This window comes from Geotrypetes seraphini, chromosome 14 (genome assembly GCF_902459505.1).
Source record: "Geotrypetes seraphini chromosome 14, aGeoSer1.1, whole genome shotgun sequence".
NCBI lineage: Eukaryota > Metazoa > Chordata > Amphibia > Gymnophiona > Dermophiidae > Geotrypetes > Geotrypetes seraphini.
In genome coordinates this window covers 63,349,661-63,374,347 of record NC_047097.1, presented here as the reverse complement: position 1 = coordinate 63,374,347, position 24,687 = coordinate 63,349,661, and the positions used below count along the sequence as shown (strand labels likewise).

At 39.4% G+C, this 24,687-nt stretch overlaps 2 protein-coding genes across 5 annotated transcripts; both read left to right on the top strand.

Annotated features, from left to right (window-relative positions):
• Positions 1-225: 225 nt before the first annotated feature.
• LOC117348363 (olfactory receptor 1020-like) lies at positions 226-4,821 on the top strand. 4 transcript variants are annotated; one of them, XM_033920406.1, is made up of 2 exons: positions 226-235; positions 3,896-4,821. In XM_033920406.1, the coding sequence occupies exons 1-2, from the start codon at positions 226-228 to the stop codon at positions 4,819-4,821; spliced, it is 936 nt and encodes a 311-aa protein (XP_033776297.1). The 4 variants fall into 4 exon arrangements, with proteins under 4 accessions (XP_033776297.1, XP_033776296.1, XP_033776295.1 ...); XM_033920405.1 differs by lacking the exon at positions 226-235 and adding an exon at positions 2,378-2,398 and having other exon boundaries at positions 3,904-4,821; XM_033920404.1 differs by lacking the exon at positions 226-235 and adding an exon at positions 2,378-2,401 and having other exon boundaries at positions 3,904-4,821.
• A 10,535-nt stretch (positions 4,822-15,356) lies between these two features.
• Positions 15,357-16,307, top strand: LOC117348143 (olfactory receptor 469-like). The gene has a single exon (XM_033919847.1). It carries the CDS (start codon positions 15,363-15,365, stop codon positions 16,305-16,307), a length of 945 nt encoding a protein of 314 aa, XP_033775738.1. The 5' UTR covers positions 15,357-15,362.
• Positions 16,308-24,687: the final 8,380 nt, after the last annotated feature.

Below are 24,687 nucleotides of genomic sequence, written 5' to 3'. Positions count from 1 at the left end.
GGGAGAACTTCTTCCCAACCAACTTCCTCAATTCTGAGCGTTATTTTGCCACTGTAGCTGAAAAGAGTGACAATTGTTTCAGATCATTGATTGAACCATATCTACAACATTCTCGGTTGGGCTGGGAACTTTTCGGCACCATAAAGCTGTGACAGCTCTTCTTGCCCCTGTTTTCCATTCCTTAATATCCTCTCACTCTTCTTACCCTTCTGAATTGTATATCATATGGGAAATAGTTCGATAATGGGCTACATAACTGGATAAAGGCATAATATACAAATCGATGGAATTGTGCACACTGGGGGAGTGAGAGGAATTTATTAATGTGTGCTATTGCTAAAATAGGTTATTTTACCACAAGTTGTGCCGATTTAGCACAGGGGCTCATGGTATTCAATGAGATCCTAATCTAAAAACGTGAGACATTCTTAAAAAAAAAAATCACACATGCAAATAAAATCAGTGGACAACAGTGAAGATTTCCTACATTTGCATGTGCCCATCGCTGATATGTGTCCTATATAAAGACATCTTTGAGCACTGACACTAGTCCACCTTCCTCAAATTCATAAAAGGCAGCTCCAAAGAAACCTCTTCCCCTCCATCATATTTTTCCCCTTTTTTGTTCTCTGTTCTTGACTTTATTGTAGTTCAGCCCTCTCTCCCTTTTGTTTCCTTGTTTGTCCGTCTTTGTCTTTTGAATTTGTTTAGTATTTTAAATTTGTAATGCCCCCTTTTTCAATTATTGTATATCACCTAGAATCTAAGATAGGTGATTAATCAAATTTTTTATTAAACTTGAACTTTGAAACCCTAATAGTAGCAATAGTCCATGCTACCAATCCCAGGGCATGTCTGTCTCAATAGCACACTATGGACTTTTTCTCCAGGAGCTTGTCCAAACACATCTAGACTATTTTCTGCAGGAGCTTGTCCAAACACATCTAGACTATTCTCAAACAGCTCACCATCAACATTAAGTTTCTTTTTAGCCTAACCAACACTCCAGGGCAAATAAAAAGTTTTTGTTATTGCTAGAACCGATTCAGCTAGAACCATTGGGGGTCACTATTCCAGACTGAGGTAAGTTCAAAAATTTGAAATTAATCCTTGTAGCAGTTCTCAAAACATTCCAACTTTTTATGCTAGAATTCCAGATCTTTAAATAAGGCGATATCGTGCTTCCCCAAATGTACTGGTTGAGATGGTGACCCACCTTTCTTTCCCTGCAATTCTACTCAATTCTTTTCAAAAGAATTCATATGCTAATAGAGATTCCCAACAATAACACAGACGCCAGCCATAAACCGCTCAATGATTCTATCTATCTAAACCAGGGATGTCCAACCTGCGGCCCTGTGAAGTATTTTGTGCGGCCCCGGTCGAGGGTGATGCAGTGTTTTCCTCTGCTGCCCCCCCTGGGTGTTTACCATCTTGCCGGCTCCCGCCTCTGTCTTGCTGAAGCGTTTGCGCGGCCCCAGAAACATTTTTTTCGGCCAATGCGGCCCAGGGAAGCCAAAAGGTTGGACACCCCTGATCTAAACTATAGCAGACCATATATTATCCAAAACAAGTCTCTGTACATACACTATTATACTTCAAAGTTTCTTGCAGCTTCAAAGCTATACTTCCCACCTAAATTTGGGCCCTTTCCATAAGGAGTCAGCTCTTCAACCTCCAATGTTATCTTCTCTATAGGCAGTATCATGGAGATAGCACCGACATCACCAAGCTTTGCCTCAAATACCATCAGATTGAAAAGTAGTCTGCATCAGTGAGGAAGAGGATCTTCAGGACCGATAGAGGCCTTGCTTTCTCTATGCGTCAAGAGTCAAATCTCTTGGCCCCCTATCCTAAGCTTCTTTTACAACAGCTGGACCTCTGCTACTCACTGCAAAAGATTATATTAATTGCAGTACTAACCGGGCGTCTAAGGTAAGGGGGTTATAGAGTCAAATCAGGCGCTTCTGCTTCCTCATTGCAAGTACAGCAATGAGGGGAATAACGCTTCGGGATCGGAACTGGCTCCGGCTGCAACGGGGTGCTGACTTGGCTTCTCCCTTTCTTTTTCTCGCACTGGGAGGAGGATCGGGGAGGGAAAGACATCAGTCCAGAAACAGATGGGCAAAGCCCAGCCCCACGGGGAGAGAGGCAAAACGTGGATCCGTCAGGACAGGGTGGCCCAGACTAGCATCGGGGAGGGGGGGGGGTTCAGTGGAAGGGGGATGGGAGGCAGGCAGGCTGGCATCAGAGGGGGGGGGGGGGTTTAATGGAAGGCAGACAGGAAGGATGCCATGGGGAGATGTTCAATGGAAGGACGGGAGGCAGGCGGGCATCGGAGGGGGGGGTGAGGTGAGGAAGGACGACTGGGGGCACTATGGACATAGGAAGGGGCAATGTTGTGTGTTATGTTTGATTAGTTATTGTTACAAGTACTATATATGATGCTGAGAATAAATGTCCAAATAAGTGTTCTCGACTTTTTAATTTATTATCCATGTCACATTTTTTATAAAGGTTAGTACCAATAACAACATGTTTCATTTAACATATTGATATATATCACAGTAATGTTGTATTTTATTATCTCTCATGCAATTAACAAAGTTAAAAATGGGAGGTGAAAGGGCCTCATAAGTGGAATAGCCTAGGGCCTCTTTTCATCTAAATCCAGCCCTGGTCTCAGGGGAGATATGATAGAGGTCTGTAAAATACTTAGTGGAGTGAAGCGGGTAGATGCGAGTCATTAGTTTATTTGTTCATTTTTATAGCCCGTCCTCCCCAGAACGGGTTACAATAAAATAAAATTAGGTACTTGGAACTTCCCTAACTGTCCTGAAGGATCACAATCTAGCTAAAGTAGCTGAGAAAACAATTATTAAATAGTAAAGATATAACAATTCAAATTTTTTAAAAAATACTCTTTCCAAAAATACTAGGACTAGGAGGAATGTAATGAAGCTACTAAGTAGTAGATTTAAAACATACCAGAGAAAATATTTCTTCACTCAGTGTGTAATTGAATTCTGGAATTTGTTGCCAGAGAATTTGGTGAAAGCAGTTAGTTTGCTATACCAAGAATATCATAACATAAAATTAATTAAATATTTAATTTATTGATTTCTTTAATTCAATTCATATCCTAAAAATTAACAAAATTTATTTCATCTACATTCAGAATCTAACATAACATGTAATACAAAGTGCAAAGTGCTACTAATAACAAAATCATAGGCTGGGGAAAGCTACAGGTACTATCAAAAGCTTTAAAATAGAGTCCATCAATCAATCTTCAAAGTTCTTAATGATAAGTTTTGAAGCCCTTCAGGCCCAATGAAGCTCACTTAACCTGATGATGAGTCAATTAAAGTTTCAATATCTCCTTGAGTAGTATTCTGTAGGCTTGACCCGTTAGTTTAGCAAGGTCTTAAAAAGGTTTGGCTAAATCCTAAAATAGAAGTCCATAAGCCATGGTTAGGATGGATGTAGGGAAAATCCACTGCTTATTCCTAGGATAAGCAGCATAAATCTGTTTTATTCTTTGGGATCTTGCCAAGTACTGTACCTGTGACCTGGGTTGTCCACTTTAGGAACCAGCATATTGGGTTTGATGCGCCTTCAGTCTGTCCCAGACAGCATATTCAGCAGTTCTATTTAAATAGGTTGATTTAATATCTGGTACTTGATATTAACTCCTTGCATATTGTAATGATCTGATAATGTTATGCTAGTCACAGTGGGAACTGGATTGGAAAGTTTAGTTAAAAGGATTTAGAACACTCAAGAGAGATATCCAGTTCTCCATGTATTTCACATGTACGTAATTACTTTCTGATTTTCATTTTCTCTTGCCCTAGCAGCACATATCTAAACTCTGCCCAAAAGAAAATGGAAGGCAACCAGACGTTTGTGACCAAATTCATCCTCTTAGGATTTTCAGACCTCTTCGAGCTACAGAGTTTACTCTTCAGTCTATTTTTGGTCATGTATCTTTTCACCCTACTGGGAAACATCAGTATCATCACGATCATTAGAATGGAACCCAATCTTCACACGCCCATGTACTATTTTCTCACTAATTTATCATTTGTAGATATCTGTTACTCTTCAACAATCACTCCAAAAGCACTGATCAGCTTCAAAGAGGAGCAAACAAGAATTTCCCTGTTGGGTTGTACTGTACAGGTGTTCAGTTATGTTGCCTTGGCAACTTCAGAGTGTTTGCTGCTTGTAACGATGGCATATGATCGTTATGTGGCAATATGTAACCCGCTGCTTTATACTGTTGTAATGACTAGGAGAGTTTGTATCATGCTAGTAACAAGTGTGTACATGCTTAGCATAGTATATTCACTGATACAAACTGGTAATATATTTTCTTTGACATTCTGTGGATCCAATGAGATCAATCATTTCTATTGTGATATCCCTCCACTGTTAAAACTCTCCTGCTCTGATACCTACTTTAACGAAATGGTCTTATCTACTCTTGCTGGCATTGTTGGTTTTCTAGCAGTTACAGCAATAGTCCTGTCGTACATTTTCATTATTTCTGCGATCCTGAGAATCCGTTCTTCAAAGGGCAGACACAAAGCGTTCTCCACTTGTGCATCTCACTTTATCACAGTGATTTTATTTTTCGGGACTCTAATCTTCACATATGTAATCCCAAGTTCCCGTTTCTCTCTGTACATAAATCGTGTGGTTTCTGTAGTATATACCATGGTAATTCCTATGGTAAATCCCATGATCTACAGCCTCAGGAACAAAGACGTGAAACAAGCACTAAGAAAAGTCCTGGAGAAAAAATGGTCTTGTTAAGCAAAATATTTCATTATTATTATTTAAAATCTATAGCCCACTATATCCAATGATCAAAGCAAGTTATAAAATAACATATACAATATAATAAAAAAGATATCACAAACAATAACATAAAGCCTTTCTGTGGTTCATCTAAAGCAGTTTATGTTTCACATATGTGGGTACTTTCTCTGTCCCAATTGGACTCACAGTCTAAGGGGCTCATAATCGAAAGAGAAAAACATCCAAAATCTGGCCTAAGTCGGCACTTGGACTAGCATTTCTCAAAAAAGTCCAAGCGCCGATAATAAAACCAGGTTTTGGACGTATTTCTAAACGACCTAGGCCTTCATAGTGCCGCTCAACATCCAAAGCTAAACAGGGCGTTTCGGGAGGCGTGTCAAAGGCGGGAGTTGGGCGGGACGTGGGTAGGCTTAGACTTGGACGTTGTAACTTAGACCATGTAAAACATGTAAAACATGGTCTAAGTCACAAAAGGCATACAACCCACCTAAACTCCCCAGATAAGCACTTCAAACACATAACACAGATCCCCACACCTTACACCAGTGATCACCAACCCCATAAAAATGTTATTCACAATTTTAAATTTCAGCCTCCAGACCATCATCACCTGGCCGCCTGGCATAGGAAAGCCTAGTCATCCAGCCCAGAGGCAGCTTAAGTCATCTTGGGGGTGGGTTAGGGACCCATAGAGAAGAGAACCCATGCCCATAAGCCCCTGTAATCACTGCATTGATACTTAAACATGTGCATTCCCCTATATACCCCCAAAACCCTTTTTTACTGGCATATAAGTGGCTCCTGCAGCCATAAGGGCTATTGGGGTGGTAGATAAGTGGATCTAGGGGATTCTGGAGGTTTTCTGGAGGGATTCTGGAGGTTTGGGGGGATCATTACCTATAAGGGAGCTGTAGGGAGGAAAAGCCATGGCACCCTTTTTGTGTAGTTCATAGCAGTGCCCTGTAAGGTACCCCACTATTTAGGTGGCATGTCTGGGTGTTCAATCCATCACTTTGCAGACCCCTCCCACGTCCAACAGGGTTTGATCTAGGCATTTTGGACTTGGACGGAAAGTTGGACAGAAATGTGGTATAAAGATGGACGATTTAGTGGTTTGGATGATCAGATCGGCAGGACGTATAATTAGACGATTTTCTAAAGTAAAAAAAAGTTGGACGTCTCTTTCGAAAATGTGTCTTAGGCTCTTTTTAACTTTGGACGATTTGCGAGATGGACTTAAACGGACTTAGACGTCCCTTTCAATTATGCCTCTCTAAGGTTTTTTGTTATTGTAGGGTGTATGCATGTGTGTGCTATTTTCAAAACTAGTTCAAGATGGTAATAATTCAAAATTTATTATAACTCGGAGATGAATAATAGAACTCAAATCCTTAGTACTATCGTCAAGTGAACTGGAGTTACCACAGTACTGGTGGAACAATATCAACTTCTTAATGCTTTCTGTCTAAGACATTGAGTTAGGCAGAAAATATTAAGAAGTTGATAATGTTCCACCAGTAGTGTTGTAAATCCAGTTCAGTTGGCAATAGTACTAAGGATTTGTGCCTGTCTAAACTCTTTGTAATTTTTCACAATTCATTTGTAGTTTTGAAAAAAAGGGGGAACATCAGGGCCGTAGATGTCTGAATCCCGAAATTAAGTAATTGATTCCTTAATGATCTCCTAGCAGTGTATCAAAGAGAAGCACATTACTTACCCGAAAAGTGAGCAACTTTCTGATATAAAAGAGAGAGAGAGTGACCCATTTTCAGGTGACTGGTTTGCCAATATTTCCTGAAGAATACCACAAAGGAGGAGAAATCAGGTCCCATCAGGGTGTTGAATCTATTGTTTATGTTTATTAAAGACTTTCTATACCGCATAACAGCTAAAAAAAGGATCCAAGCAGTGTACAATATATAATACACATTCATAAAGAAAGGAATTCCATTTAAAAATAGGATAGAAAAGAGTAAAAGCAAACGTTAAAAAAACACAATCAAAATCTCCATAATAATAATTCTAGTAGCAATTCCAATAAAAACAAGCAATCCGATCTCAGTAAACCATAATAAATATATACAGTTAAAAAAATATTTTTCCATGTCAAAAAATTAATTATTATATAAATACAAATTACAATCCCAAACTCAATTAATCAATATGAGAAAGCCAATTGAAAAAAGTACACTTTTAGGTGTCTTTTTTTTTTTTTAGTCAAGGTGTTTTTATTGAAAAAATTTTTTTTGAATTAAGGTATACATACAAAAGGATAAAAGAAAACTAGAGTTATACAAGTTGCATAAAGATATATATGATTAAATTAGTAGTAAGGTAAAGCAACTGTGACACCATGAATGATGTAGATAACATTTGTGTAACCCATAATCATACAACTGGTAGAAACAAAAAGGCAATTCAACAGCATGAATCCTTTGTAAATAAAGGGAAAAAGAGGCAAAAACAAACGTAAAAAGGGGTCAGAAAAATCAAGGAGTAGGAATATGAAGAAATAGCCTCAATGAGTTCTATCTGGTTTTGAATCGAGGGAATCTATAGGTGGATTTAGCCAAGTAGGCTTCAGTGCGATAGGTAAGGCAAACTAAGTTCCACCATTGGGAGTGTGAGACTTGAGTAAGGTCTTTCCAAGAACTAAGGAGGACTTTAAGAGCTAGGGAGATCAGAAAGTCCATTAGATATGCGTCATCCTTAGTAAGTAATGACTTCAGGGCGGAAGATTTTAGTAAAAGCATTTGATAAGTGAGAGCAATGTTAATGTGGAAAACGGAACAAATGGTATTCCAAACATCATTCCAAAAGGAACGTATCGCTGAGCAGGAAAAGAGGAGATGTTGCAAAGAACCTACTTCTTTATGACAGGTCCAACAGTTCTTGGAGTAGGAGGGATTTATATTATGAGATTTGATAGGTGTCCATTGAGCTCTATGCAAAAGAAAAAACATGCTTTGGAGAAAGGATGCTGACCTAGAAGTGTGAAAGGTGGATCGGAAGATGTGTGACCAGTCGTCATCAAAGATGGTTTGTTCTAGGTCCAGTTCCCAGGATTTTAAAAGAGGGAGGATAGAATTGGGAGAGTAGGACATAAGGAGTTTATAAAAGTGGGAAGCAGTATGTTTATATATGATTCTTCTTTTCTCAAATTTATGGGCTAATTATTCCATAACCTCGGAACTAGAGAAAAGAATGCACAATCTCTAGTTGACGCAAGATGTGCCTTCGAGATATGAGGAACGACTACCCTATTGTCATTCAAAGATCGTAATAAACGTCTTAAGGCATAAAATAACACCAAGTTGGAAAGATATGAAGGCTGTAGCTGAAATAATGCTCTTCTGTGCCATCAAGATCTTAAATTTGATCCTAAATTCCATTGGTAACCAATGGAATTTTAAATACAGATGTCACATGATCACAAATATATGCACAGCCTAATAATCTAATTGCAGTATCTTGCACTATTTGTAAACGTTTCAACTATCCCAATGCAATACCTACATAAGCTATAAATTAGTCCTAACTGCTGAAATTAAGTATTTGAGGGCTTAATGCGGACATGGTGGACATTCTGATAGAAAAGAGAGAATCCCCCATTTTCAGGTGAGTATACAGTGGTTTTTAACACGTTATTAACACAAGTTAATTTCTTCACCGCTGGGGAACAATAACAAGATCTAACCATCCTACTCACAGATAAGTAACCACATTTTGAAACTTTTAATAATAATAAACAGGATGGTGAGGGGACAGTGAATTTCAATGATGGTCCCCCAATGAACCCCAGTTTGGTGATTTCACCAGTCACGGGTGTTGGTTCTGAGATATTCACAATATTTAATTAAGAATTATATAATATAAAGAGCTACTGTGATTAAATTACATATTGGAGTATACAGCCAACCTTATCAGAAGAATTGAAGGGGGAACAGCAGTGCCGTAGATGTCTGAATCCTAAAATTAAGTAATCTATGCCTTAATAAAAATGCATTTTAGATGCAGAGCGGCTTTAGAAAATTGCCACCTACATCTGAACAAAGTACAGAATCAGGCACTTTCATGTTCTTTAGGGATTCAATCCCTTATGTTATACAGAACTCAAGAATATATACGAGCAAAACCGCTGCTAATTTAATTCACAGATCTTTCAAAGTCAAGAATCAACTGCATCTCTCTGGTACAGGTATCGTAGGCATTAAATTTCAGTAATTATGAAGTGAATGTTCTTTATAAGTACGGTGGTACCTCGGAATCCAAACGCCCCAGAACACGAACGCTTTGGAATCCGAACTTTTTTTCGTAGTAAATTATGGCTTGGAATCCGAACTCTGCTTTGGAATCCGAACGCCCTGCACATGGTATGTGTGTGTTTGTGCCCCAGAATCTGAATGCTGCTTTGGAATATTTGTTAATATTTTACCTTAAAATCCAGTGTATTTCCTGTTAAAATTTGAGTTTGTGGGACCCAGGAATGGATTAATTCAGTTTCTATTATTTTCAATGGGAAAAACTGTCTTGGAACTCGAACAGGATTCTGGAACGGATTAAGTTCGTATTCCAAGGTATCACTGTACACAGAATATTGTTTAGAAACTTTGGGTGTAACTGATAAGCTTTACGTCTGTCTCTTTTATTTCTGTTTTATTTTCTCTGTTATTGGTTGCTTTTGATATTTTCCTCCTCTTATACTAAGGCACGCTAATCAAATTAGCTCACGCTAAACGCTTAAGCGTCCCTAGACTAACATGCGCGCTAATCGGTTAGCGCACCTTAGTAAAAGAGGACCATTGTGTTGCTTTGAAATATGGTATTGGTGAGAATAGTTAAATAAATGCCAGCATGGGAAGGGGCTAAATAGAGGAATTTGGCTTCTACTGGTCACAGCCTGATTTAACTTATCAAAAACTAAGTTGAGAAATCACTTATCAAAAAGAAATTGAAAGCATGCCCACTAATCAGACTAGGAAAGTTTAGTCGAGAATTGTTTAGTCTCCTGCATTGAAGGAAACTCTTTGCTATGATCTATCCCTTACTATGTTTCTGACCCATGTCAAGTTTCAAGTTTAATGAGGTTTTGATTAATTGCTTAATCATAATTCTAAGCGATGTGCATGATAATAAAATTGGAAAACAATACAATACTAACAAAAGCTAAGTCCAGTAGGACTATAGACAGACTTGACAAAACTAAGAACACAAGGAGAGGAAGGGAAAAGAACTACAAGTTATTTGAAAGAAAACAAGACATTCAGGGGGAAAACATGAGGAAAGGGGAATTTAAAATTCTACAATAAAATTATACAGTGAGGTTAAAATTGGCTAGGAAACTAGCTAGTTAAATATCAAAGGCATCTTTAAAAAGAAAGCTCTTTCATTTACTCTTGAATCTTTCCAAGTTGTTTTCTTCCCTCAAGTAGATAGGAAGCGAATTCCATGTTTGGGGGGGGCTGTGACAGAAAAAATAAATGACCGTCTTGTGTTGATCATTTTAAGAGAAGGAATCGTCAGCAAATGCTGTTCATTAGATCTCAACGGTCTATTAGAAGTGTAAGGAATTAATAATTTATAAATGAAAGCAAGAGTTTTTATAAAGAAGAGATTTGAGTGTGAGCAGACATAATTTATATGTTATCCGGTGAGCTACCGGGAGCCAATGTGCTTTCTTAAGGAGAGGTGTTCCATGATCAAACTTCTTGGCTTTAGATATGAGCTTGTCTCTTATTTTGCCAGCAAGGCAGTCACTACAGGCAGGAGTCATGGTGTCTCTTATAAGCCTATTCTAGTATGACAATTGGAGATACACTTCTTTATAGAATAGTAGTATAAATGGCTGAAAATGCATATGTACATTAAGATAGACCAACTTTATACCACTTTATGCACTCTCTCGGCTGCCCCTCACTATCTCCCTTCACTTATCTCCCGCTTTGTTTCCCCCTAAGCTCCACTTGTCTGTGCCCTTCTCATCCTCCACCAACTCCAGACATCGTCCCTTCTGCCTTGCTGCGCCCATATGCTTGGGACAAGCTGCCCAAATCCCTATGGCGGACTCCTTCTCTGGCAGTGTTCAAGGCCCAGTTCAAAGCCCACCTCTTCAAGTCTGCCTTTCAACTCCTAACTCCTCTCACCTTGGGTTTTGTCCAAGTAAAATTGTAAGCTCTTCTGAGAAGGGACCGTCTATTAAATGTCAAAAGCGATAAATAGTAGTAGTTGTAGTAATTATAGCTAGTGTAAATGGCCACACCTAGATATTAGTATGCACATGCTCATAGTATTCTAAAATTTGTATGTGTACTTGTGCATTCCGTCGACTGTTTTGCCCAGTCTCCACGCTTGCTCACTCCCACTGGCAAAATACACGCCATTAAACCATGGCATGTATGTTTATGCTAGTTGATAATCTATAAGAGGTCATTTATGCATATATGACTAGAATCCCACTATTTAAATACCTTCCCGCAGCCTAAAACTAGATCGTTTTTATAGAATTAGTCCCAATATGTGTAAAACAAAATGAATATGCATCTTATTTAAAGGGGGTTGGGACTTGATAGACCACCTTTCTGTGGTTACAATCAAAGCGGTTTATTATTTTGTATCTGGGGCAATGGAGCCTGGTTCCCTTGGTTTTCAGGGCGTTGCACCCACCATCACTCTTTCTCATCTCATTCAAAACTCATCACATTTCTGCTGATTGTTTCGGTTCAGATCATTCAGAGAGATTAGTATCTTGTTGCATTCCTTATTTTTCTTTTTTTTTTTAATATTCTTTATTCATTTTTAAAACTTCAATTGTGCACAAAAGATGATGCATTTACATAAATTAATATCATTACAGCACAATATACTTAATAGAATAAAGACAAAACTTATTTTTTCCCACCCATTTTCAATTTACAAACATCTCATAAAATACTTGTAATCAACCCTTCTATATTTCTTAACAAATGCCAAAACATACTCCCCCCCCTCCGTGCATGTGTTCCCCAAATTATACAAATAAATCAATCTTTACAATATTTAGTTAATGGTTCCCCAACTTCCATACATTTTTTATAATAACCCTTCTGAATGGCCATAAATTTTTTCATTTTAAAGATATAACATAGGGATTCCCACCAGAATGAATAATTTAATCTATCCCAATTTTTCCAATTCTTTAAAATAAGCTGCATGGCAACTCCCGTCATGATAAACAAAAGTTTGTTATTTTTTGCCGAAATTTGACTTTTTGCCCTCATAGATGTTCCAAATAAAATGTTATCATACCATAGTGCCATTTTCTAATAAATTTTCTAATAAATTATTAACCTGATCCCAAATTGATGTCCAGAATTTTAGTATCAAAGGACAATAGTATAGTAAATGATCTAATGTCCCAATTTCCAGATAACAATGCCAACTTCTATTAGATTTAGAACTATCTACTCTATGCAAAAAAACTGGGGTCCAAAATACTCTAATAATAACTTTATAACTTTATTCTTCTGTACTGCCATAGTCATGAGACTTCTAGGCGGTCCACACTGAAGAGAGCTGGACAGTCAGCGAGTTACAATATGTAGAAGTCCGGGATACAGTATATAGAAATTTACAAAAAAGCATATAGAATCTTACAAAAGGTCCAGGATACAGCATATAGAATCTTACAAAGAGCATATAGAGACTTACAAAAAGGTAGAGAGATACAGCATATAGAATCTTTCAAAAAGGCAGTGAAATACAGCAAACAGAATCTTAAAAAGGCTGCAAAATTTAATGTTAGACATTTCAGACTTAAAAAGCAGGAGTGGACATATGTAGATACTCTAATAAAAAAAACCGTTTGTCTCATAGATGAAGACATTGTACATCTCATCCTCCAAGATCAAATTCGTGGCCATTGAGACGCAGTAATTTGATGCTTTATCTCAATGCTCCAAATGTCACGCAGACCAGTTTTTGGTTTCTTATTCAAAAATCCAGATATTAATTTATACTTTATAATTGGGCATCCCTTATTTTTAAAAATAAAAGGCTGAGTTCTATCAGTGTGCAAACTTAGACACCTGATTTAAACTGATTTTCAGTACAATATCATCCTAATCTAAATAGCTAAACACTTATCGATCCTCTATTTTTTTATCTACCGGTCGATGGCGATTGACCTTTTGGGCAGCCCTGATTTAGACGTTCAGAGTTAGACCTGTTTTAAAAGCGCATAAGAGCCAAAAAGGTACCCAAACTGGATGCATGAAGGATGACACCCCAAAAAACACACACACTCACTCCCCTAGTGGTCACTGACCCTCTTCCATCCCAAAGATATGAAAGAAACACTACATACCAGCTGTTATGACAGCTGCAGATATTATGGGAATCCTAGTAGGGTAGCAAGCAGGTGTCTGGAGTAGCCTGGTGTGTGGTATAGTGAACTGAGAGAGGGAGGATCAAGGTTCATATCCAACCTTACCTACTACATTTATAGTAGAAAGTTTGAGGCCAACAAAACTCACCCCAAATCTACTGTACTGCTATAGACGTGCCACCTGCAGCCATAATGGCTATTGGGGAGTTAGAAAGGTGGGTTTAGTAAGTTTTGCAGGGTTCACCATGCAGTATAAGGGGGTTATGATGAAATGTGTACCTGACACTCTTTATGTGAAGTTCACAGCAGTGCCCCCTAAGGAACCCCACTGCTTTGTTGGCATGTCTGTGTGGCCAGTCCATTAAATACTCAAAAAACAAAAACAATGCTTTTCACTTGGAAAGGAGATATAACTTTAAAAATACCATTCGCACTTGATAATACTCCAATAGAATCAGTTTCTCAACTTAAAATCCTTGGTGTAATAATTGATGCAGATCTTTCATTTCACAGCCACATTAGCGAAATAGTTAAATCATGCTTTTACAGATTACGGCTCCTTCGTTCAATTTCGACCTTTTTAGATTCCAAATCAATCAACATTTTAGTTCACTCTCTAATTATCTCAAAATTAGATTATTGCAATTCTCTGCTTATCAATATAACTCAGAAAGAAAAGAGACGACTCCAAATTATCCAAAACACATCAGTTAAACTAATTCACAAAGCAAGAAAGTTCGACCATGTTACCCCCTTACTTATTAAATCACATTTGCTTCCCATATCTCATCGAATTACCTTCAAAATTATATTTCTGGTATATAAGACATTGATCTCTAATGAACCCCAATTTATATAAAAAATGATTGTCCCGTATAATTCTTCTCGCTCTCTAAGGTCATCCTCATCACAATTGCTATCAGTCCCCTCGTTGAGAATTATAGGCACAAGACGTAATGATATGTTCTCTGTGATGGCCCCTACACTGTGGAATTCTCTTCCAAATTTTATTAAAAGTGAAAAAGACCTCGTCTCTTTTAAGAAAATTTTAAAAACATATTTATTCCAAGATGCATTTGATTCATGAAATGCAATATTTTAAGGCTCTTTCATTTTCTCTTAACTTTTACATTTAATATCTTTGTACATTTAAAACATTTTATTTTACCTCACCCCATTATTACCCAATGTGTTTTCCTTTTTATGTAAAAATTTTAACAAACTACAAAATTGTAACTTTCCCCTGCCTTTCCATTTACTCTTGTCTGTCCAATTTGTTTGTCAGTTGTCTAACTTATTCAAATTATATGTATTGCCACATTCTGATGGTTTTTAAATTGTACATCGCTTTGATATTGTTATAAGCGATTCATCAAATGCAAATTAAACTTGAAACTTGAAACTTGAAAATGCTTGCCCCCTCATGTCCAAATGGGATTGTTTTGGATAATATCACACATTTGGTTGTTTTGATTTTAGAAAATGGCCCAAAAAGAGAGATGAATCGGTTTCAAAACTGGTCATTTTTCCAACCAGACTTTTGGATGACTTTTCAAAAATGTCCAAAGTCGGACTTAGATGTCCTATTGAAAATACCCCCCTCCATTCATTATATGAACTTGACTATTATAAGTGCTGAATTAAAACTGTAAACTGCTTTGATTGGTTTGAACTAGAAAGTTATATAAATGGCACTCAATGAATTATATCTTTCTGGAGGTATTTTGGAGAAAGATATTAAATTATTACCTCAAAAGTAAAGGAATAAACTAAAATGCATCATTCAGATATAGAGAAACTCAATGAATTATACTCAGAATTTAGCTATTTGATTGCTAATTCTGTAGAGTATGTGGAGAATCTAAAAATATCTGAGATTCTATTTGAAACCAGGTTCAGGTAATGTTAACCAGACAAACCTGCCTATGGACAACTTTATCTAGCACTGACTGGCCAAATCTAACCTATGATAATTGTTTTTTGACCTTGTAAATTTTGTGTGGGTAAAGAGGGAGAAATTTTGGCCATCAGTGTTGTGTACCTAAATCTAAAAATTAGCCAGATAAATCCTTTAAATATTGACCGTTCAATAAGTGAAAGCTAGATCCAGGGATAATTATATTTTTCTTTCCTCTTTCATCCAGGAGTAGAAACATAACCACTTTCTGTGGAAATGGCAAGAAGAAACCAAACCACCGTGACCGAGTTCATCCTCTTGGGATTTTCTGACCTCCCCAAGCTGCAGAGTTTACTGTTCATTGCGTTTTTCTTCATGTATGTTCTCACTGTACTAGGGAACGTCAGCATCATCACCATAATTAGGGCTAGTCTTCAGCTTCACACACCCATGTACTTTTTCATCAGCAACTTATCGATCTTAGACCTCTGTTATTCTTCAACAATAACCCCCCAACTATTGGTGAACCTCATGGTGAAGAAAAAAACCATTTCTCTGATTGGGTGTGCTATCCAGTTCTTCAGTTTTACAACGCTGGGGACCGCAGAGTGTTATTTGCTGGCCGTGATGGCGTACGATCGTTATGTGGCGATATGCAACCCATTGCTTTATACTTCCGTTATGACCAGAAAAATGTGTATCCAGTTAGTGACCACGGTTTACATAGGTGGCTTTGTAAACTCTTTTACACAAGTTAGTAATGCCTTCTCTCTCTCATTCTGTGGTTCCAATGAGATCAAACAATTCTTTTGCGATATCCCCGCACTGTTAAAGCTCGCTTGCTCAAGTACTGTAATCAATGAGACTATACTATCTTTCATGGGTTTCTTTATTACCAACATTTCATTGGTGGTGATAATTCTCTCTTACAGTTACATTATCGCCGCCATCTTGAGAATCCGTTCTGCAGAGGGACGACAAAAGGCCTTTTCCACGTGCTCCTCCCATTTTATCACCGTGATTTTATTCTTTGGAACACTTATTATCATGTATGTAATTCCGAGTTCCCATTACTCACTAAACAAAAGTAGAATGGTTTCTGTAGTGTACACGGTGATAATCCCTATGTTGAATCCCATGATTTACAGTCTCAGGAACAACGATGTCAAAAATGCGCTGAAAAAAAGCTTTAGACCACGGCGGTTTTCAGCATTAAAATGACTGCCTCAGTTATTTAGCAGTAGTTATACAATAATACTTCTAAGGGTTTAGGCTGACCCCCCCCCCCCATTATTTGGCAGCTTGAACATCTAGACAAATCACCATGAGTTAAGGCACCAATGAATATGCATGAGATCTATTAGCATACAATGAAAGCAGTGCATGCAAATAGACCTCGTGTATATTCATTGGGGAAATCCTGAAAATCCGACTGGACTGCGGCCCTCGAGGACCGACATTGGACACCCCTGAGTTAAGGGGATGATGTTTGGAGCTGCCAGGGCAGGAGTGTTTGAAAATCACCCACCACAACCACCATTATTCAACAGAGATGCTCTAGGTAGGTGCCAGGAATGAAGTGTTGGGGGCAATTGTTGCATTGGGGGTAGGCTTCACTTAAGTGGGGGAAAAATATGTTTAAAGTGATATTGGTGTGGGGGGTTACGTATTTAAAGCACCAGCGTTTTTAAAGATAGCAAGTCTGACTTTGTGATTCTGTCTTTGCGTTGTTGGGACTAGGAATACTTCGGGTTCTCAGGTGCAGCCACTCAAAATCCAGGTTATTGACTTGCATTGTACATTTTTCAGTAGTACAAAGTAAAACAGGGGAAACAAAACCACAAACTCAAAAGCACACAAAAAAAAGGTGGAATTGTCCTAGTCAGAATGGCGAGCACCAAAAAAAGTGTCCTTCAACTCATCTGATACATACAAATGCCTTTATTCATCCAAAAGCTCCTCTATATATGTCCGTTAGGATAATCAATGGTTCACGTCTTTGAATTAGCCGCATATAGAGGGTGTGTGCATCCTTGTATTTCATACGGTTTTCTAATACACCCGTTGAAGACTCATAAGACTCTTGAGGCAGGCCGGTTGGGCCGAAACATGTGCATGTCCACACCTGGAGTACTGTGTTCAGTACTGGCCACTGTACCTCAAGAAGGACATGGCGGTACTCGAGGGAGTCCAGAGAAGAGCGACTAAACTGATTAAGAGGTATGGAAAATTTTGCATACACTGACAGGTTAAAAATGCTGGGGCTGTTCTCCCTGGAGAAGAGGAGACTTAGAGGGGACATGATAGAAACCTTCAAAATCCTAAAGGGCATAGAGAAAGTGAATAAGGGCAGATTCTTCAAACTGTGGGGACCCATAACCACTAGGGGTCACTCGGAGAAATTGAAAGGGGACAGGCTTAGAACAAATGCTAGGAAGTTCTTTTTTACCCAGAGGGTGGTGGACACATGGAACGCGCTTCCGGAGGAGGTGATAGGCCAGAGCACTTTACAGGGGTTCAAGGAAGGTTTGGATAGGTTCCTAGAGGATAGGGGGATTGAGGGGTACAGATAGAACTAGAGGTAGGTTATAAAAGTGGACAAAAACCACTTCACAGGTCACGGACCTGATGGGCCGCCGCGGGAGCGGACCGCTGGGCGAGATGGACCTCTGGTCTGACTCAGTGGAGGCAACTTCTTATGTTCTTATGTCGGGTCGTTGAGTCATTAGATGTATATACGAGCTTTTGGATGAATAAAGGCATTTGTATATATCAGATGAGTTGAAGGACACTTTTTTGGTGCTCACAATTCAGACTAGGACAATTCCACCTTTTTTTTGTACATTTTTCTGTGGTAACATTGTATCACAGTTTAGAAACTATTCCAGAAAATACTGTCTTGTTAAATGATACTAATGAGGTACTTATGACCTTGATTAGCCACCGTTGGAAACAGGTTGGGCTCGATGGACCTTTGGTCTGTCCCAGTATGGCTTATGTTTTCATACTCCTAAGCAATGCCCAAATTTATGGGCTCCTTTTATCAAGCCGTGCAAGTGGTTTAACACACATAATAGCGCACGTTAGACCGCTAGCCGCTACCGCCTCCTCTTGAGCAGGCGGTAGTTTTTGGCCAGCGCAGGGGTTAGCGCTTGATGAAATGTCACGCGCGGCTTGATAAAAGGAGCCCTATATGTTCAGAAAACTGGATAAATTGAACGTTGGAATCATATTTATAAAAAATGCAACAAAATATAAATACTAACGGGCTTAACATATGTTTACTGTAGTCTGTTTAATGTAGTTTCTGAAAGTCAGGTTGATTAAAAAAATATATTAGACAGATGCACCTGAGCATTTCTATTTCGTTTTTCTGGAAGTAAATAATAGGAATTGAACTTTCCACATAGGATCTGCTGGGCTCTTAGAAGTGTCTTGGACTAGCCACTAGCAGAGAAAAGATGCTGGTCCTGATGGATCACTGAACTGCCCGAGTACGGAATGACTATGATAAATGTTTTTAAGTTCAAAAAGTGCCCATTGTATAAATTGTATTTCTGCCTTTTACCTACTTGTTCCAGTTTGTATTAATAGAACATAATGATTAGTCTGTATAATTTTGTCTCATTTGTATTTGTCATCCCTGGCTTTTATTGTACATTACAATTATGTAATACGCATTGAAATATTGGATATTGCGTAAAATCAAAATTTAATGAACTTGAAACATACTGGCCACTCAGGCAGCGAAGATAGACAACCAAGTCTCCAACCTGTTGACAACAACCCCAGACTACAAGATGTTCAGAAAGGAAATAAAAACTTATACTCTTCAAGAAATCCCTTAATAAAGCTTAATACCATGATAAAGCTTAACCCCCCTCTTACCATCCCCTCCCTAACCCCAGATCCTACTTTTCCCTCTCTTGGAAACCTTCTCTGATCTAACGTTGTAACCCTTCTTCCATAACTCTTTTTTTAATCCGCTTTGAACCGAAAGGTAATGGCGGAATAGAAATCTGTCATGTAATGTAATATTACTCCACTTTTCTTGGAAGAAATATGGATCTGCAAACAAACATAAAAACAGAGTTAAATGAGTTCATTGAAGGGCTTTTTTCATAGGATGTCTAAGTCTGACTTAAAATTGGGTAGAGAAAATGTTCATTTTCGAACCCACAATACCTCTAATTTTTTTTTTTTTTTTTTTTAAATAGCCCAGTTAGACATCTAATTTTTTTGCTATTATTGGAAAAAAAAAAAAATGTCCACAATAAAAACATCCTAAGCAAGCCATTTGCATGTAGGAGGGGGCCAGCATTTTTAATGAACTTGCCACACAGGCATGCCAGCAGAGCAGTGAGGCACCCGATGGGGCACCGCTGTGAACTTCACATTAAGGATGCCCACTACAAATGTCACCACAACCCCCAAGTGTACTAGTAAGGGTGGCATATGGGCCTGGGTCCCCTTCTCTGCAATCCGCTGCACTGCCCACCAGGCTACTCCAGAGACTTACTTGCAGCCAGTGGCGTAGTAAGGGGTGCCATCTTGCTGAGGGCATCAGCACCTCTCCTCTTCTCTTCTCTACTACCCCTTCCCACTCTTCCTCCTGCCATGCGCACGTCCATTCCCTTCCCCCTGTACCTTTTTAGGTACAGCGCAAAAAGCCTCCGACTTGCCGCCTGTGTTGGCTTCAACACTCCCTCTATGTAAATTTTAACAAATAATGTAATTGTAACTTTCCCCTTCCTTCCTACCTAATCATGTCTGTCCAAATTGTTTTGTCAATTGTATAACTTAGATATATTATATGTATTACCACAATCTGCTGGTTTTTAAATTGTACATCGCTTAGATATTTTTTATAAGCGATACATCAAATGTAAATAAAACTTGAAACTTGAAACTCTGATGTCACTTCCGGGACCTGCACCTAGGAAGCTTTCTTGAATTCAAGCTCAGTCTTTGTTTCCATCACCTCCACAAGGAGGCCATTCCATGAATTTGTCACCCTTTCTGTGAAAAAGCTGATAATTTTTATTTATTTATTTATTCAATTTTCTCTACCGTTTTCCCAGGGGAGGTCAGAACGGTTTACATGCATTTATTCAGGTACTCAAGCAGTTTCCTTCTCTGTCCCAGCGGGTTTACAATCTATCTAACGTACCTGGGGCAATGGGGGGATTAAGTGGTTTTCCCAGGGTCACAGGGAGCAGCGTGGGTGTGAGCCCAGAAACTCAGGGTGCTGTTACTGTAGCTTTAACCATTGCACCACTCTAGAAATAAAAATGTAGCAAAAGAGAGCCAAGTAAAGGACAATCAAGCCATTGTGACATCACTGATGAGTTGGCTCTTAGGCACTGGTGGAATGCGGCATTATGATGTCACAATACCAGCTCTGGTTATGAGAGGCTGAAACTTTTCACACTATTAGTTTATTCCATTTTCTCTACTATTCTCCCAGGGGAGCTCAGAACGGTTTACATGAATTTATTCAGGTACTCGAGCATTTTTCCCCTGTCTGTCCCAGTGGACTCACAGTCTATCTAATGTACCTGGGGCAATGGGGGGATTAAGTGACTTTCTCAGGGTCACAGGGAGCAGCGTGGGTTTGAACCCACAATCCCAGGGTGCTGAGGCTGTGGCTTTAACCACTGCGCCACACTCTCCCACCACATATATCCATACGTACTGATGAAATGCAGTTGGTAAAGTCCACAGGATATGGGAAGGCTAGGCCTCATAATGTCCTATTCAGTCATTGGGATGTTACCAGCTCCTTGTGAAGTGGATTGGCAACGGTTGGAAACAGGATCCGGGCCTCCAATGGACTGTGAACTTGTGAGGTTTGCCCACTGTTGTGCCCCTGTGGCTTAGACTCTGAACAAAGCTGCCGGTACACCTCCAACAGCCGCTACATAGCCCCAAAATTTGGACCAGGACCTGACATTGTTGCTGTAGTTCTGTGCATAACTGAGACTTGCTGCAGGAGCTGCACAGGGTTAGGGTTGCCAGATTTTACGATCATAAAATCCCTAGGCCCATGCCCAGGCCCACCTATCTCCGCTTCGGTCCCGCCCTCGCTCTGTCCCCCGCTTCCTGCTTTGGTTGAGGAAGAGGCAATCCACGCATGCACGGATTGCCTCCTGCCCGACGCGATTGGGAGGAGGTCCAGAGGAAGGTTACTAAAATGGTGCGTGGTCTTCGTCACTTCTTATGCGCGGCACCTGTAAGTGACATCAGCGGAGTGGCGCTGTTGCTCATGAAGGTGAACAACTGGAGGTATAGGGGAAGGAAAGGTGGGCACACGCTCGGTGGGAGGGGACGAGTGGGAGAAGACGGGGTGGATAGGAGGAGGGGCACCGCAACTTCAACGTGCTCCTCACAACCGCATTGGCTCTCCCTCTGATGTCATTTCCTGTGTGTGGCACCTGGAAGTGATGTCAGTGTGACCCGACACGGTCGCCAGGAGCACATTGAAGTTGTTACTCATGGTGGTAAACATCTCGAGGCAAGGGAAAAGGGAAGAGGGGCTCACGAGCGGTGAGGGAGGAGCAGGAAGAGAGGTGCTGGCACCCTCACCAAGATAGTGCCCGGGGCGGACTTCCCCTCTGCCACCCCTCCCCTTACGATGCTACCGAACTGACTTGCCCAAGACCACACGGAACAGTAGTGGGCTTTGAGTTTTGCCTTTCTTTGGTACTCTACTTTTTAGCTGACCTCTCCATTTTCGTTCAATAAGATGATTGCATAAAACTTTTGAAGTTGTTTATTAGAAGATTTGACATATCATGGAGCATCCTCGGAGGGCCAAGATGGAAAATAAGATCCCCAGAGCTTCTTCCATTACATTTAAAACGATCAGGCATGAACTGCTTGATATCGGTGAAGAAAAGTTGCATTTACCAACAAAGGGTATGTTTCCATTATGTTTATACTTTTGATTAGTAGAAATGTTATCACTAACGTATCCACCCACCTGAAAAAAAAGTGAAACAGAGTCAGTTATGTGAAGTGTTTTATTCAAATACTTTGCAGCTTTATGTTTTTAATTTCAAATGATGGAAAGAGCAAAGAGACAAATTTCAAATGCTTAGTTTGTTGCATTGAATAACTTGCACCGCAAGGCAAAACAAAATACATGTCCATGATCTTAAAGGGAAAGCAAACAAGCGTAACCAAAACAACAGCGCACGATAGAACTATCCAGATATTCATTAGGATTAGAAAACTGAGGATTATAGATATCCCGTCTCAGCAAATGAGAACGTCAAATAGATTGAAGGCAGTTTTGTACCTAAAATCCAAGAGGACAATGTGAGACAGAAGCTGTTTATAGACTACTTGAAAAATGGTTACCAAAATACATCATTTAAGATTAGGTTAAAAGCGGAAAAAGTGTCCTTTTAAAAATGACAGCTTTGATCTACATCTTTGTGGATGGACATCATTTATTTATGCTTTCATTGATCCTTTTGGCCAATTCTTCATTTGGATCAAATCAAATTTTTAAATGAACTTGAAAACTTGCCCCCTGCTGGACTTTTCTGGGTGACAACTTTGAGCCTCTGCATAAAAGACTGAAGGCTCCTTTTATAAAGGTAGAAATCCCAACATTTTTCTTGGATGCAGTGAAACTAGCAGGAGCCAAGGGAATGGTTTAAACACTCCACCAAAACAGTAACCCTTAGGAAGATAGCCAATAATAGACTGAAAATACCACCACTTCACAATTGGCTAAAACACCTGGTCCCTTGGATGAGAAGTCAAAAAAATATATATATAAAATAGAAATAGAAATAAATACATCACTGGGAAAATAAAGAGGGCTTTATAAGAATGGACATCAGCATGAGCCTTTAATCCCTCAGCGAAAGCCTCTGGCTCAGGCAAAATCTCAAAGGTGACCAGCACCAGACAATTGCCTCATACATCATATAGTCCAATTATAAGCCAATAAATAGAAATGCGCTCCCAGTGAAAAAATTTTGACTTATACACCAAGGGAAAGCGTCAGCTGTCACTTTTTGTACCCATTCAGCGTTAGAAGGTGTAACATCTCCGGGCTCACCCCCGCTGTGAAAATTAGTGCACAAACGTGCCTCAGTGTAAATCAAATGTGAAAAAATCATGAAAAAAAACATATATTTTGGGTGTGGGGGAAATTAAATATGACCGTGTAAGTCCATATTTGATTCATTTGCATTGGTTACCAATAAGAGCTAGAATTTAATTTAAAATTCTTATACTGATATTTAAAACCATTTATGAATTGGCTCTGTGTTATCTCACTGATTTCTGAACTGTTTGTCATCCTTCCAAAGCAATACTTTCCACTACTGAAACTAGACTGGTTGCTCCCTCAAGTATGAGGACATCCGTGGAAAATCAGGGGCGGGAAACTGCACGGGGACCCCAGGAAATTCTTTTTCACTGAAAGGGTGGTTGATCGCTGGAATAGTCTTCCACTTCAGGTGATTGAGGCCAGCAGCGTGCCTGATTTTAAGGCCAAATGGGATAGACACGTGGGATCTATTCACAGAGAAAAGTAGGGGAGGGTCATTGGGGTGGGCAGACTAGATGGGCCGTGGCCCTTATCTGCCGTCTATTTCTATGTTTCTATGTTTCTAATAGGAAAGGGACCACGACTGTGGAACTCATTGGATAATAATTACATGAGGTTCAGACAGTCCTTTAAGACAATAGCGTTTTCTAAATATGTTGGATAACTTGAATAAATATTCTGGTTTTGTGATGGTTTATTTTTTTTAGGTAATGTGTTTATATGATGATGTGAATTACCCTGAGTTGAATTACAAGGGACCACTGAAAATTTCTCAGCCCAACCATCAAAGGCCCTCTTCCGTTAAACTGTTCTAGCAGTTTTTAGCACAGAGAGCCAAGCTGAATGGCCCGTGCTGCTCCCGATGCTCATAGGAACTCTATGAGCATCGGGAGCAGCGCGGACCATTCAGTGCAGCTCCCTACGCTAGAAAACTACTAGCACAGTTTAATAGAAGAGGCCCTTAGTCCAATGATTTTCCACATTTTATCATTCTGTTGGAAAAATATGGAATGAAAAAAGTGGAAAATCGCTAGACTAACCTCCCCTTTTTACAAAACCACACAAGCGGTTTAGCTGAGTGCTATGCACTGCTCCGACGCTCATAGAGTTTCTATGAGCGTCGGAGCAGTGCACTGCATTCAGCGCACCAGCCAGCGCTAAAAACCACTTGCACAGTTTTGTAAAAGTGAGTAGCCCTCGACAGAGACTGCCCCCGCTTTGTTGGTTGGGTTGAGAGCTTTTCAGCAGCCCCCTCATATGTGTGCAAAACTGTCTTTTCGTAATCCACCTTGAGCTGGATGTGGTTAAGTGGACTAAATATGCCAAGGTTAGATTAAATTAAGAAAATAAAAATCTCTGCCCATCCACCATTCCCTTTGGACCGAATCACATACAAGTTTAAGGCTGGATTTTCAATGAGGCAAGCTATGAAGGGGTGCTAAAAAAAGTTCTCAGCCTGACCAAGAAGAGAATGACGTGGACATGGGTCAATCAATGATCTGAAACAATGTGAAAACATAGAATTTTGTTTCT

Excerpts from the sequence above, each read along its gene's own strand:
- LOC117348363 (XM_033920404.1), top strand. The coding sequence starts at position 2,378 with ATGGACATAGGAAGGGGCAATGTT. Across the intron at positions 2,402-3,903 it reads ACATAGGAAGGGGCAATGTT|ACGTTTGTGACCAAATTCAT; the intron begins GTGTGTTATGTT and ends GAAGGCAACCAG.
- LOC117348143 (XM_033919847.1), top strand. The coding sequence starts at position 15,363 with ATGGCAAGAAGAAACCAAACCACCGTGACCGAGTTCATCCTCTTGGGA.